Genomic DNA, 16,586 nt, shown 5'->3' on the forward strand with positions numbered 1-16,586 from the left:
TATTTGATATTCTAGAAATTCATAAAGTTTGAAATGAGTTCATCTTCGAACAAATCAAATGCTACTATTACATTACTCAAGGAACAAAATTATTGAACGAATTCAGTGACTTGAAGATACATAGCTCTAAAAGATTGATAATGTACTTGTGTGTTCATCTTTAAAATTGAGTAACGCTATATTTACATTTGATAGTTACAATTTTACACTCTTGTGAAAGAGGGAATGATAATGTTGTTTGTAATTCTTCACAAAAATACAACTAGAGAGTGTACCGCAACTAAATTCTCACTTCTTGTATACTTCTTTTTCCTCTCAGAATCCTACTTTATTTCATAACCTAAATTCTTTTGTTATGAATTTGGCACTTTGGTAGGGTCAAATTTCAATGCCTATAAGTAAACCTAACAAAGGTGTTTGGAAATATCTCTTAAGATTTTCAAAAAGATTGGATCGATCATAGTCCTCTAGCATCTCCAATGGAAGATGCAAAAGAGTATTCAAACCTCATTTGTCTTGCCATATCAGTATTTTCATGCTCTAAGGGAAGAGTCAAATGGGTAGGCAACATATATATACTCTCCTCAACAAGGTAATATTGCATACTTCAAAGTGAAGAGGTATATTGAGCCTCACTTACTTTTTATGATAAAATATTATATCTACTCTCTCACATACTTTCTATAAAATATAATAGTAAATGTAAAAGATAAAAATAAATAATATAATAATGATTTGTAGACTTGCATTGCCTAGTCCCTGGGAGTGAGGGACCAACTCTTCTCATGAGGTAAATAGGTAGGCAACATGCCACCTAAATTGTATAGTACAATTTTGCGTATTTCATCTGCATACTTCTTAGAGATTGTTACGAGGATATTATTTTTATCCCTTTTTATAATATTGTGGATAGGGGATTCGTCTTTGTGGTTTTATGTTTATTTAGCACTCATTATGCATCAACTTTTAATGTAATTAAGTAAATAAATAAAAACCCCAATAACACATTTTTTAATATTAAAATTCGACCTTTTTTTTTTAAAATTTAAAATAACGAAAGTGAAAGGAGATGAGAACGAAAGAGAAGAATTCATGAACTTTTTAAATTTATTTATTTTGTATGTGCGAGAGTAGATAATATGAAAAACAGTGTTTGTCTTAGCTAAACCAGGCAAACAGAATCCAATTTATAAGTATTTGGGTTAGACTCTTGGCCCAACTCAAACAAAAACCCACTTACCTCTATTATTAGTATGTGTCTCTCATTGTTTTCCGTTTTCTTTTCTGGGCACAATCGCTCCTTCCCTGACTGAAAGTGTTAACACTGATTAAAAAACGAAGCCAAAAAAGAAAAGGGAATTCACACACACATATGTCACGTTTACTTACAAGTAATGAGAATGAGAAGAAAGTGAATGATTTTCATTCATGATTTCTCCAGTATTTACATACACATAAACAATCATTAAATACACGGATCCTACCTAAAAATCCTTAATCAAATACCCCAATGACTCAATTTCTTTACAGAGCGTTTTATCATAACTCAAAAGGAGGTTTTAACCATGCCAACTAAGACAGGCAACAGTCCCTCCATCTTCTAGATTTCATCTACCATATTCATTCAACACTTGACTTCATTTAATTTTCTATATTCACCAAAATCTGCATCCTCAGCCCCTCCATTTAATATTATCTTAGTTTTCTGTTGCACCAACCGCTCTAAATCCAGCTACCTTCAAGTTCAATTCTAACTTTCAAACCTACCGAATACAAAACGAATTTCTACATATATATATTAAATGAGGGGAGCTTTGAATGGAAACTGCCTACGATATCTATAATGAGCGGGACGCAATTGCACCCAGAACATTCTCAGATCCTTTTCATGACAGTTCCAAATCAAATTAAAGAAACCAGTCAATGGACCTATATTTGGTGGTAGTGGAGATACCGTGACGTTATTTCGAGTCAATCACTTGCAATATGTTTTAACTTTCGGATATGACAATACAATTTTTCAACATGGCAATGCGTAATCTTGCATCCTCGTTACATGTAATAACGGACTAAGATTGAAAATTTTATATTACACGTTTTTACAATCTTTAGTTTGGCTACAAAATAGGACTGAAACCAACAAGACATGACAAGAGCAAAAGATCAATGGTTCAAGAATTTTAACGAACAAAATATTGAATAAACCATATCTGTTTTCAATATACACATTGAACGGAATGACCTTTACAAGACCAGAAGTTGTTCTCCATTTCTGCCTACTCAAAAAATACTTCACAGAAATAGGCACCCAAACCACAATTAAGAGAGCAAAACGCCAACACCATGTTTTTTTTTCTCTTCTTCCCCCACCCCAAAAAAAAAAAAAAAACTCTGGATCTATCTTACTATTATAATTACGGAGGGACCCTTGAGTTCGAAGTCCCCAATAGTATTTGCAAACACGGTTAGTTAAGAAAACCTCAGCTAAAAATACACCTCCATCTTCACACGGGTGCTGGACTTGGAGAAGCTCCACTAGAACACTGCTTCTAGATATTGGTTGTGATGCCTCTTGTTGAACTCTAATACGCTACCATATGTGCGATCGGCGATCCCAACAAACAGAGCTTCAGTGTCGGGGCTAAAGGATATCCCGGCAATCTCACCAAACAGATCAATCTCTTGTCCCTTGATGTACCCGGACTGGGTATCCATGATGTGAACAAAGTCTGCTGGCTCAGCCATGGCCATGAACCGGCCATCGGAGCTGAACTTAATGGCTCTTATTGCTCCCATCCTTCCCTTCAACACAGTGAGGGATTCTGAGAGGTTCCTTATGTCCCATAACCTACAAGTAGTGTCTTGATTCCCAGTAGCCAAAATTTGTCCGTTCGGGTGCCATGCAGAGGAAAACGAATAGTCTAAGTGTCCTTTGAGGTTTCCAATGGCCTATGTCGAGTAGGTAATAATAGATCAGAACACTTCATGTGGTTTGGATAAAACAAAATAAATTGGCAGCAAAAAAATAATGCGACTTACTTTTCCAGACTGGGCATCAGCAATCAAGCAGTCTGCACTATCACCAAGAACTGCAACCAGCTTACCGTCTGGACTAACAGATGCGTTCTGCCAAGAACCATAACGAAATAAGCAAACATGAGGAATATAGAAAAGACAGATTGGCACCATAAATAACGGTTTTTGTAGAGGGTACTTACATTTACAGACCAATCAAAGGAGAATTGATTTAGGCAAGCAAAATTTTGGACATCAAAAACTCTAACTTGAGCATCGTTGTTTGCAGCCATTACCCTCATTGACCCACTACACAGAAAAAGTTCATTTATACTCCTTCCAAGTCAAACAACCTATATTGTTTATGGCAGAGGACTTACGTAGGGCTTTGGAAAATGTCCACTGCATTTGTGATGGCATTGTCATCTGTTGTTACTTTTGAGCAGAAAGCAACTCCAGGTTGATTGATGTGCTGCCCAACATAAAAGAAAAATATCAACATTGGGAGAAAAGTGCTACGACAGATTCAGTACACAAATGAGCATTTTATTTGAACATTTCCATATACATTTATCTGAACATTTCCATACCTTACAGATGAGCTCGCCTTGGAAGCCCCCAACAACCAATAAGTTTTCCTTAACAGCCATAGTGCTTATCTGCACTCTAGAGAGTGGCTGAGCCAACAACCCAGGTTGTTTCTGAAAGAAAATACCAACTTAAATCAGACATTTTTTTTAGTCCGGATTTCAGCAATGAAACCTGATTAAAAAACCAAATGTTTCATACCTCAATAGGCACAATTGGTTTTGATACATTGAGTACTTCTTTCCCTCTCCTGAGCAAAGAGGACCAGTGCATTACTGAAAAGTTCTGCATAAGGTATACATCGTGCTTTGATGTGGCCCATAACAAATTCCTCAGCTGCACAAGGAGAAAGAAACCAAGTAGACGGACATCTTAGTAACAACATTCCGCTATCCAAGAAAGCAAATAAGAATATTAAAACAACCCCATGTCTGTGTATGCCATATGACAAATATGAACTAACGGTATAAAAAGCTGTAGAAGTTACATAAAACAAGTGTCGGAGGTATCAGCTAATTACAAAGTACTTTTCTATTTTGTTTTCTCCCTAGAGTGTCTTTCAGAGATTATGCTTTATTTTATTCCTGGATTATAATTGTGCTATAAGCTTTAACGTTGTGTACAATTCTTTTCTACTCAAAATCTTGTTGCAACTGAGTACCTAATGAACTACTGAAGCCAAAGTATATAAGCCATTTTGTCTGAGTTGATACATAGGTACCCATAAAAACTAAAATCATTAATGTAGTGCTCATAGGTCAGTGGCCAGTATATAAAAACCATGCATCATTTAGCCTTTACTTTTCATAGACCGGAAGAACCCCAAACCCAATGGGAAAAAAAAAAACCAAAATTAAATATATACATATATCACTCCAGGCCGGTATAAGTTTTTGTAAGTTGGAAGACAAAGTTAACTCTAAGGCGCTGAAGTGATGGGTAGTGACATGGAGACATCCCGTGCATATGCACTTCTCCGGGTATGAGACAAAGGCATTTGAACAAATTTCCACTTAGGCAAGACTACAAACAGGTCACTGGGCAAATAAATTTTGGGATTAACATGACAACCACATCAGCCAAGGCAAGTGCATCCAACCATTAAGAAAGTACAGGTAAATGAAACACAATGATCACTCTTTGACCCTCACAGCAAAAGAAAAAACCAACAAAATATGGCAGAACAAATTATTACGACCAATCCAATGACATTCTTAATCACAAAGAGACAGACAGCATATATACTTGAAAAGTAGCAATGCAAACCACCATAACAAAATATACCAGCAGATAGTATGTAACCACATCAACATAAACTTTGGATGACAATAAATAAATGTCAAAGAAATGCAAATGTGATGACCCTGTATGATAAATGCCAAATTAAAGCAAATGTGAAGGCCCTGTATGTCTCTGACAACTCTAGAAAGAATTCAAAGTCTAAGAGAGCAAGGACTGTGTAAATCGGGCCCCGTAGGATCAGAAGTACTGCCACTACTTGCTACAGTGGCCTCTTAAATGCTCAGTTATTTTCCTATCATACCATATAAACAACGTCGCGCCAGCAGCTCTAAGTTCCACCCTGCTTTAAAAGCTGAAATAAAAGAGAGCAATAGCAAGCCTAAATGCAAGAGATGGGTTAAAGTGAAATATTATTGTCAGCAGTCAACAGAAGCAATATATTTACCACCACAAATAAAAAATACAAGGATAACTAACTAAACATTCAAAAATAACAATGACTACGCAATATGCAAAAGAAATGGCATGCGGAAAATCAAGGCACAAAATGCACATGAACCATTTACAAAAATATTTGAATTGTATGAGTAACCACTGTTAACTATGTAAGATACAAAAAGCGAGGGGATCCAATTCATCTTAAGTTTGAACATCAACCATAAAATGCAGTGCAGGTGACAGGTTTTCACAACTAATCTTACACAAGTATACCTTAGTTAAGGGTTAGTTGTTGATAGAACTGACATTTTAGCTCCTATATCACCAAAAAGGTAAAACAGCTAACATACATCTTACTTTCAATTATAGCGGCTGCATAATGAGAAAATCTTTGACATCAGTAATGCAGAATACACAGCAGCGTGTACATGTGCACAGGTGGGTGGGTGTGTCTGGACATGCCTCATTATTTTGAAAAAGAAGGTTCATATCACTAGACGATATATCAGCATTAACACCAGGTTCCGTATCTCTGAGATACCAAATCGTACCATAGCCATTACGCATTCAAAACCCCCAAAATAGGCATTCAAGAATCTCTTTGTGGAAAGGAGCAACAGACAAAATAGTCAATAATGTACCTTTGAATCATGACAATTTAATTAATAAAAAAATTATACAAGCAGATCAAAGTACATAGAACGTAGCCTTTATATGTCTGCTAAAAGGGATCTACTGAATACAACCCAGTTTGATGCCATTATTTGCGGCATTTAGCAGTTCAAAAACATTTTTGTCCTTAGGCCAGTGCACAGAATATATTGATCTGACACTCATCGAAATTAATCCTTCCATAAAAGGTGCAATTAATTTTCTGAAAGGATTCAACTGCAGAAAACTGCCCTCAGAACAAGGTTATCCTTATTACAAACTACTATAATTATAGGGGAAAAAAAGTAGACCAAGAAGGGGTGATCTAAATTATATAAAACTGATTTGGTCGAAATTGATTCTGTTTTTATTTAAGTTAAACAGCAATAAACTATCTTGACAATAAGATGTTCACCTGTTGCCTACAGTTTAAGCAGAACCTTAGTTTAGGTTCATGAAGTACGCCAATTACATCTGAGATGATACAAGATCTAAAATAGGGCCCAACAAAGACAGAACCATTATGAACTCCATACCTTCCAGTGAATGGTTGAGGCACAGAACCATAATCACAAATTAAGATATCCATCATAAAGGATAAAACATTTTTACAAGACCTGCAAAACTACCAAACTAATAATATGCATATAACTGCATTAAAAAACAGCTATAAATGAAATCTTATATCCAGCAGCAATGCACAAAATTCAAAAGGATATAAACTTTATACATACAGCATGCCTTCAATAAGTGACAAAAATAGCTAGGATATTATGATGAGCAATGCCCTTGAATAATCGAATGAATGCATGCAAATATGAATATCAAAAGTAGTTTTAAGAACTTATTGTATCCAAATGATTGCTAAATGAATATGAAGATGAAAAATATGCAAATGTTGCACCATTACACATGGATGAAGTTTTGAAAAAATAAAAACAGGGAAGTAAAGGTTTATGTGAACTCAACATCAAAATATTCCTATGCCTTCAAATAAAGTCATAAACCAATTTTCTTTGAAAACATTTGAAATAGTATATAGAAGAAAGCACAAAATCTCTACCTGGAAATGGACAATTGTAGACTTGACAATCCTTGTATTGTAGTGAAAGTCATAGAAGGTCTTCCCCATCTCTACTTGCAAGCACTCCTGTCAAAATAGTATGTTCAGCAACGAGAAGATTCACAAAACTTACAACAAAAACAAAATTGATCTAGCCGCTATAATGGGTAAAATAATTTCGCTTCACAAAGGACCGACATCAAAACATATGTAAAGATCAAGCCTTGAAGACCAACAAGGCATTTCTAAACCCGAAAAATACAGAACACAGAAGCAGAGGCCACAAAAAAGAGTGAAGAGTACAAAGTAGAAACCTTTTCGAGGTCTTGACGAGGGCGATAGAGGCTCTCGTAGTTCTTGTACTGCTTCAATCGTGTCTCACGATACTTATCTCTGGTGAAGTTAAGCCTCTCCCATGGAATTCCCTGTATGTCTTTCCCGTTTCTAGCTTCCATAGCTGAAGTATCAGTCTTCACCTTGCTCTGCTGCAAATTCACCAAATATCACTCCTTTGGTTGTTTAAATGGTATAGAATTACCAAATTCAACAGGAAAAAAACAGAGCTCAATTACCTCATCAAAGTCGTCCTCAAAGTCTGAGTCGGCATCTTGGCTCCCACGGAGCTGGTTCTCAGCAAAAGCGTCGTTGTCTTCGAACTCAGCGACGTCGAAGTAGTCATCGACGACATACTCCAGCTCGTCGTTCTGAAACTGCGCCATCAACCTTCACACAACACACAGAACCCAGAACCTCACACCATTAATTTTTCAGCTTTTAATTTCTCAATTTCAAATTGAACTTTCAGAAATACAAATTAAAACACCAATCCGATAACCAATGAACAATGGCTGTGTATATAGATCAATTTATACAGCACGAAGCTAAAAAATGAAAACAAAACCAAAGTAAATACCTTGAATTCGGGGAGAAATCAGTTGGACTGGTGAGAAAAACAGTGTGTGTAGAGTTTTCCCAAGAAACAAACAGAAAAAGTAAGCGTTTTTGTTGGCGTGTGAGAGAGAATGAGAGGAATCTAAAATATTGAAAAAGTGAAAAGAGGAGGAATCTGGAGCGAGGTTTGACAAAAGTGCGAGGAACGCTCCAACCATGACGCTCTACTTATAGTCTTATCAGAAGAGAGAGAGAGAGAAACAGTAGGACCCGGAAGAGTAAGCTGGAAGGTGCCGGCGAGCAAGTAAATTGCCACAATGCCATTGTATATTTTTTAAAAGATTTTATTTTTTATTTTAAAAATGTTTGTTACCTATTCTATTTCCCTATTTTAAATTATGATTTGATATGCTCCCACTGGGAGAATATAAAAAAAAATTTATAAAAAAAAAAATCTTTTTAAGAAAACTGCATGGTCTATTTTCCACCAACTGCAACAGGAGGTCGGCTACGGTTTGGCTGCGCTGTCGCGCGACGACTTCCCTGCCACAGAGACTGACAGCTGTCAGGCAGTCACTTCGACAGTTAACCCTACCGCCATTAAAAATACAACTGGGTCCCTGCCCTGCCACTAATGCAAATCCAAAATGAGATGGAGCCCACCGGAAACAACCTACGGAGTCCACGTGGTAAGCTCACAGCGCGAGCGTCACAGCCTTGGCAGACCCAGCTACCACCACGTGGCACTCGCAGCTGACGGGTCCCACTTACCTCTCTTTCCGCTACGCATACGTTAAACTTCGCTAACGACGTTAAAGAAGAAACGGGGTCGTTTTGTTGTCCTGGTCTGGTTAGTTGAAGGGTTCGTACACCGCTTTCTTTTTGTTAAAAGGTCGGTGTGGTCAGGGTCCCACTGCCACTACAGTCACGCGGGCCCACCATGGAGATTTTGGTTTGGATGAGGTTGTCGGCAATCTCTTATCACTAACCACTAATCAGTATGGTTTGCTTAATATTGCTTCCAAAATCAATGGGTCGTTTTTAACCTTTTTGGTCTCAGGTACAACTCATTTCCCCTGACCACCCCTTTTATCATATTTAGTTCCGAATTTTAAAAGTCATTGAGATTTTTTATTTATTTTATGTTTTTTCATTCTTTGTAAGTTTTTATTTACTTTTTACTCTTTAATTTGGTGGAGAGAATCATATTATATATCACGATAAAGTGAGACGTAATGATACAAATTCAATCAAACGATAATCCACATTAAATTTAAATTCTTTTTAATTAAGTATAGTACAAAAGACAGTCCCATTATATGTAGTGACATATCTAGAAATATTGTTCAAGGGTTGACGTATAAACAATGGCGGACTCAGGATTCCTGAGTTAAGGGGTCACAGTGTAAACGTGTAACAGAATTTTAGGAAAAAAATAACATTAAAAAGCAAAAAGATAGTACTTTCATTCAAATCTCCAAAAATTAAGATATGAGTATGACACTTATTTGGCAATTAAAATAGATTTTTTCTATTTAAACCTCATACTTCTCTAAGTTCACCCCAATACTTAAATCATTAAGTTGTAAGTTTTATTATTGTGTAAAATGACAAAAGAAGTCATCAAACTTAATACTTAATCCTAGTACATCTATACACACACTCCACACACCCCACACACCCCACAACTCTTCAAATTAAGTTTTAAAAAATACAAACTCTTCTACATCCTATGCCAGACTACTACAAAGAGACCTTGTTTTCTACAAAGAGAAAGGGCAGGGGGGGTCCTAATCAAGAAGTCCAAGTCAATTTGGGTTTGATTGTTTGATTCAGTAGAGAAGGAACGAATGTCAGTGTAGGCAGCCATCACAGCAGGGAGGGAAGATCCTAATTACGGATGTCAATATTTGCAAGAACAGAAAGGCCTACATACATACCCTGTTTTGGATGCCGCTGTTTTTGTGAACAGCCCACGAACACTCTCCTCCTTTTCCATTGCTTGACTGATATTCATGGAATTCTCTAAACCTGTAGCTTTCACTCATCCCATTGCATTGCATCACATTATTTGCTTTGGCTTTCTGTCACTGATGGCAGTTGCAATGTCATTGGGGAAGAGGTTTCCGAGCACCAAGCCATGCAAGATGGTTGTTATGAAAAGAGCAATGACTGTGATTATGGCAATGAGAGAGAGTGTAACAGCTAGAGCTTTTGTTACCACATTTGTGACTTCATTTGAGTACCTGATGGTTACACTGGCAGCACCAGTCATTGGAAAAGTATATACCCACCATGCCATAGAAAACCTATAGAACCAAATCTAACTGAATGTCGGAAAAAAATATTCCTATACAAAACTACAAACGTTAGATTCAGTTCAGAGAAATGAAAGTGATATCGTACTTAAATCCTCGGAAAAAGTTAACCCGGACTACCTGTGCAATCAGGAAAAACGTTAAAAGAACAATTAGCGATAACACCAAGCCAGTTCTTAAGTAGTAATGCAACTTAGTTCAGGTTATACTTGCCAGTGAGAGATAAAGGAACAAGGCAATGAAGTAAGCAATCCGTGAACTGTAATCAAAGGAGCCTTGGATTTTTGCCCATGCCATGGAAGCTACACTTGGTGCTGCAACAAACAGAAAGAATACAGGATGGAGGTCCTTTGGGATTACTGTCTCATTAGTTGGAAGTCGCTGATAGAGCGTTACGAATAAAACTATGTAGTGCGCCAAACCAACAGCAAAAAAGAACAGTGGTCCTTCTTTGTGGGGTTTAAATAGAAAATATCTTTTATTTCTTATTTTTTAGCTTTGGGTGTATTTAAGGGTAGTTTGGGAAGATAATGGGGTTTACTTAGAAATTGTGAAAATTTAAATTAAAAGTTGGGGTGAACTTAGAACATGGGGTGAACTAAGAGAAGTGTGAGGTTTAAATAGAAAATCTCATTAAAATAATGTATTTATTAATTTTTATTGTACTAACATAATAGTTAAATATATCGCTAAGGTAAAAGGTTAAAAGTATTTTATTAATAAAAATTTGGGCATACTTCTTTTAAAGACCTACAAGTTATTAATAAAACTTTGGGCCATACTTCTTTATCATTATACATGGCCCAAACTTTTTAAAAAACCTACAAGTTAGTGAAACGGTGAGTTTTAACTAAAATGAGGAATAAGCTGGGGCAACTTCCACGACATCATCTTCTTCACTGCCCCTGCAACCCAAAAAAAAATCCAAGTCAAGGCAAGCCCACATTGGACTTTCATTGAGCACCTTAGAATACCTCCAGCTCACAAGCCTTGCCAGGGCAACAGGCCCCCTGCCAGCCCAAATCCAACTCCAGCGCAGTCAAATGAGCCCGGGCAAACTCTGGGTCCCATCAGCCTGGGCAAGCCCATGGGCAGATTTTGCTTGGGCTTCAGACCAAAAGCGTTGACGTTAGCGGCGAAAAAAATCCAAAAAATGAAAAAAAATTGAAAAAAAAAAATTTCAAATTTTTTTTAAAAAAAGTACCAAAAAATTATGGATGTTTTCCTTATAAATACATAACAATTTTATTCACTTTCCACACCAAATCCTCATACAAACTCTTCTCCTTCCAATATTTGTAAATTGCAATCATTTTTTTTCCTTGCATTTGTAAATTTTTTATATTTTCTTTTATATTTATTTTTTCTTGCAGAATTATTTTATTTCTTGCATTTCTAAATTGTTTATATTTTGTTGCATAATTTTTTTTTCTTGCCCTTGCCCTTGCCTTTTGGGGTGGAACTAAAAAGCAAGGCTACCACTATTCACGTGAATAGTGGTACCCTTGCCTTGCCTTTTGGGGTGGAGGTGCTCTTACATGCACACAAGGGGTCGCTAAGATGATGGCCAATGGGTTGCTAAGATGATGGCCAAGGGGTCGCTGGTGGAGTCCATGGCTAGATTCTGACATTCCAAGGCGTTTTTTTTTATAATCCCAATGTGAATTCGCCACTGTGTATAGAGCATTTTGAATTGTGTTTGTATTTGTATTTGTGTATGTCACTCGATTAATTAGCTCCATTTTCAGTCATGTAATGAGATTAGCTGCATATTATATACATATAAGTTATTCTCTCATCCGAATGTCCGCACGTTGTTATTGTGCAGATGTTATTATAAACAAGGAAGAAAGTAGGAAGAAGTAATATAAAATACATGCGGACATTAATTACCAACACAACCCATTGGATATTAGCGGAGTCTAGATTAAAAGCACACCAAGAGGCTCTCTCTCAAACTTCAAGAATACATAGATAGAAAAAGGTAAAATCATAGGTAACAGATTAATATCAAACAATTCAGCAATGTAATTCTTCTGAGCCAAAAAGAATTCCAACAATTCCTGTCCAAAATAAGAAAGCAACTTTTTACCCGTAAGGCTATTGAGCAAGAAAAGAGTAACATTTTTATAAGTGCATGTGTGTGGGCATGATATAGATCAATTTTGTGTGATAGATGTATAATCAAATATAATTTGTCATTTATCAACACCTGCCCCTTGTTCTAGGTTTCTTCACTTCAATTGCACCTATTGACCAACATTGCGACATTATTTACTCAATTCTCTATTTTTAACAATCATGTTCTTTGTAACATATAATCCATAATAATATTATCAGATCAAAACAAAATCCAATTAAGTCTACACAGCAGACCAATAAGTTGAAATAAAAAAAGTAACTCAAATTTGAAGGACAACCTGCATATATATATATATATATATACATATATATATGTCCTAGTAGAGAGGGCATCTGGTGAGGTAGAACATATGTATAGGCGATTAAAAAAAGAAACTTATACTACCCGAGCATGCATGGAGGATTTTTAATATTATTTGAATATAAAACGGAAAATTGATTAGAAATGTCTTGTGTTTCACCCAAACATAGACACTCTGATTTTTTTTTATTTTAAAAAAATTGTTTTTCCTCTATTTTTGTTTATTGATAAGAGTAGCTTGGAGCATTATTTAATACTATTAGGTCATTACCCGAGTCTATATTGTCCTCTTTTGAGTTTTTACTTTTCTAGAGTTATTACATGTATAAAGAGTTTAGCATTTTCACATTTAGTACTTGTATTGTACACGAACATATGTATTTTTCATGTTTAATACACTTATTTTTTTACAAAATTTTCAATAATACACACAAAATTCATGTATTATCCCTCAAAATATTGATAACTTAATAAACCTACACACTTTGTACTTGCATTCCAATCAACTTCTGGTTTGATTCCCAAGGAGATAGGAAACTTGAAATTTGTTGTATATCTAGTGTTGTCCAACAACAATTTAAGTGGTGTCATCCCTCCAAATATTGGTAACTTAATAAAGCTAAACACTTTGTACTTGAATAACAATAAACTTCCTAGTTTGATTCCCAATGAGATAGGGAACTTGAAATCTCTTGTAAATATATCGTTGTCCTATAACAATTTAAGTGGTCACATCCCTCCAAATATTGGTAACTTAATAAAGCTAAACACTTTGTACTTGAATAACAATCAACTTTTTGGTTTGATTCCCAAGGAGATTGGGAACTTGAAATCTCTTGTAGATCAAGAGTTGGGCTACAACAATTTAAGTGGTCTCATTCCTCCAAATTTTGGTAACTTAATAAACCTAAACACTTTGTACTTCAATTCTAATCAACTTTCTATTTTGATTCCAAAGGAGATAGGGAACTTGAAATCTCTTGAAGATCTAGAGTTTTCCTACAATAATTTAAATGGTTTCATCCCTCCAAATATTGGTAACTTAATAAAGCTAAACACTTTCTGGTTTGATTCCCAAAAAGATATAAAACTTAGAATCTCTTGTAGATCTAGAATTGGGCGAGAATCAACTCAATAGTTCAATTCTAGCCTCATTTGCTAACTTGAGCAACTTGGAGATCTTATTCCTAGGCGATAACCAACTTCCCGATTCCATTCCCCAAGAGTTAGAGAATCTCAAGAATTTGATTGAACTTGCGTTGGATACAAACCAATTGTCTGGTTTATTTTTTTATTTAATTTTTTTTTGGTCGGAAGTGGATTTCATTAAAAACTCACAAAAGGATATAACAATACACCAAAAAGTGAGACCCAACCAACTGAGCTGAACAAAAAAGTGAAAAGGCTAAAGGCCCAAATAAAATGCAAAAGAACCAGCAACAAGTTAAAAGCCCATAAGGCATTAAGCCCACAAAAACCAATTGTCTGGTTATTTGCCCCAAATATTTGTACTTGTCAGTACAAACAAACTATTTGATTGGTCCAATCCCCAAAAGCTTGAAAAATTGCACGGGCTTAATGAGAGTCCGTCTTGACCGAAACCAATTGATGGGTAATATATATGAAGATTTCGGTCTTTATCTGAATCTTGATTTTATGAATATATGCCACAACAACTTGTATGGAGAAATCTCACACAACTGGGGACAATGCCCAAAGCTAAAAACCATACTAATGGCAGGAAACAACCTTTCTGGTAGCATACCACTTGAGATAGGCAACACAACCCAAATTCATATGCTGGACCTTTCGTCAAATCATTTAGTGGTTGAGATAGATGTGAAGATTGCCATTAACGACATCGTCTCTAGCAATGAGGCTTTTGGGGTTGTTGGGGGGATTATCCCCATATGTTATCTAGAAATTTTGATTCTCTTTCTTTTGTCTTTGTTCCCAGATTGTGTAATATGGGGGCTGATAGACTTGCTAAGTTTGCTTTAAGTAGGTTGTCCATAGATGCTTGGCTTGAAGAGGGTTCTCCATGGCTCAATGTGTTTCTTCAAGCTGACGCTAATATTCTAGAGTTGTCATGAGTTTTTGTTTGTAGCCTTTATGGAGCATGTGCCACTCTTTTTCCTTCGTCCCATGTTTTTTTCCCACTGGATTTTCCTGGACAAGATTTTAATGAGGCCACATTTGTTCGCTTGAGTTTGTAACATTTCATAATTTTAATGAAAATTTACTACTTCCTCTATAAAAAAGATGACATTTTTTGGTATTTTGAATGCTTCACTATTTTCTGTCTTTTACTTTACATATATACATATATAATATCAATTTAAACTTCAATGTAAAAAATTTAAAATCTAAGGCTAAGGCAACATTCACTTCTAAAGAAAAATTCGAAATATTAAGAAGTGGAATTTCACATGTTCCAATGTTATTTTGAGAAACCTAAAAGTTATCCAAATGTTTTTTTGAAAATATTAATATATATTAAAAAGAAAAACAATTGGGCTACCCGGAGACAAATGTACCTGGGAACTTGAAATGCCAATTTCGGATCTTCTAGACCAACACATCTCTCTTTTGAACATAGCGTTTGCATCCTTGAATCCCAGTCCGCAGTGTCGTCCAACAATGAAGAAAGTTTCTAAGCTCCTCTCATCAACTCAGAGGCTGCATTTGTCAAAGCCATAATTACATATGACTACATGTGGTGAATTGCTTGCTCTTGATGGTTTCACTGCCTGTCAGGACATATGCTGCTTTTCATTCGAGTCTGCCTTGTTCTAATTCTTCTTAGATGTTTAGATTATTGTAATATATTTCATGCCCACGTCTGTCTTTTGGCTTACGCTTTAATAAGGGTTATCGGTATTTAGAAATGTTTTTCGTAATGTATGTATGTTTTGCCACCTAAAAGAATATGAATAAGATGCTATTAGCCCAACCCTGTCGAGCATTCAGTTAAAACTTCACTCGCAGTGCTCTGTTTTAATGTAAAGAATAGTGATTCCTCAACAATTAAAAAATAAAAATAGTGAACGTACACTCAAAATACAACAAACTCATAACTTAGAGCATTCAGTTAAAACTGGGAACAGCTTTGGACTTGAAGATGACCAGCCAAACAAATGGAATAGGGAGTTGGAATAAATTGTACACTGGGAACATACAAGCAAGAACATTTTGCCGGATTCTAAATGAGGCATGTGTTTTAGTCTCTGGAACTTGGACTCAACTAATTGGGTCGCCATTGCAGTAACATATGGATAGCTAGCTTTGGCATCAAGAAGCAGGGGAAGTCTTCTCTCTTGTTGTGACGATAATACGTTGGCATGAATGTCAATCCACAACCTCGTCTAACAAGTTTCTCAGCATGTGTTTTTATTAGAGGTACTATGTTTTAAAAGTTCTTATTTTAATCCTCAAACGTTCAAATCAATCAGTAGGTCCTTTATATTTTAGTCTCACATCAATTTGGTCTTTGTTGTCACATTCCAACAAACTTTATTAAAATTGGTCACATATCATCACCTGACCAACTTATTACATCAAAATATAGCTCAATTTCATCCTAGAACTCAAATTTTTGCTCAACAAAATGATCTGCTTTCCATTCAAGGTTTCATATTTAGGTTTCATCAAGGAGAGTACACAACTTTGTTGAGCAACATATGTATTTTTTTTTTCCTTTGTTCTTCAGGGTTTCAATTTCTTCATCCAAACAGAGGGTTAAGGATCACATTGATTGATTGGAAAGTTTGAGAATTTAAATGAGGACTTTTGAAAAATTCAAGGACCATTCATGACCAAAACCCTTCTCAGTATCTTTCTATTCGGAGAGGCTGCATTTGTTGAAGCTTGTTACCTACGATATACCATGTGACATAGTGAAGCATTCAGGTGGGACATTGTTATAAAAAATGATAGT

The 16,586-nt window shown here is 35.8% G+C and overlaps 2 protein-coding genes across 5 annotated transcripts; both read right to left on the bottom strand.

Annotated features, from left to right (window-relative positions):
- Window positions 1–2,178: 2,178 nt before the first annotated feature.
- On the bottom strand, window positions 2,179–8,082 carry LOC148919490 (putative WD repeat-containing protein C2A9.03). 4 transcript variants are annotated; one of them, XM_089046253.1, is made up of 10 exons: window positions 7,911–8,082; window positions 7,570–7,720; window positions 7,312–7,482; window positions 6,998–7,084; window positions 3,805–3,939; window positions 3,606–3,716; window positions 3,396–3,487; window positions 3,219–3,324; window positions 3,040–3,126; window positions 2,179–2,949 (listed from the first exon to the last, which is right to left on the bottom strand). In XM_089046253.1, exons 2-10 carry the CDS (start codon window positions 7,714–7,716, stop codon window positions 2,536–2,538), a joined length of 1,350 nt encoding a protein of 449 aa, XP_088902379.1. In that variant the 5' UTR covers window positions 7,717–7,720; window positions 7,911–8,082; the 3' UTR covers window positions 2,179–2,535. The 4 variants fall into 4 exon arrangements, with proteins under 4 accessions (XP_088902379.1, XP_088902380.1, XP_088902382.1 ...); XM_089046254.1 differs by having other exon boundaries at window positions 7,312–7,479; window positions 7,911–8,078; XM_089046256.1 differs by lacking the exons at window positions 7,312–7,482; window positions 7,570–7,720; window positions 7,911–8,082 and adding an exon at window positions 5,147–5,197 and having other exon boundaries at window positions 6,998–7,073.
- A 1,868-nt stretch (window positions 8,083–9,950) lies between these two features.
- On the bottom strand, window positions 9,951–10,695 carry LOC148919491 (S-type anion channel SLAH3-like; the record flags this gene model as incomplete). The annotated part of the gene is made up of 3 exons (XM_089047164.1): window positions 9,951–10,197; window positions 10,295–10,322; window positions 10,416–10,695. Coding segments are annotated over 3 exons (555 nt in total), but the record flags the coding sequence as incomplete, so codon positions are not given.
- Between the last annotated feature and the right edge of the window lie 5,891 nt (window positions 10,696–16,586).

Source organism: Prunus mume, linkage group LG2, assembly GCF_029339155.1.
Source record: "Prunus mume cultivar Tortuosa linkage group LG2, ASM2933915v1, whole genome shotgun sequence".
NCBI classification, from domain to species: domain Eukaryota; kingdom Viridiplantae; phylum Streptophyta; class Magnoliopsida; order Rosales; family Rosaceae; genus Prunus; species Prunus mume.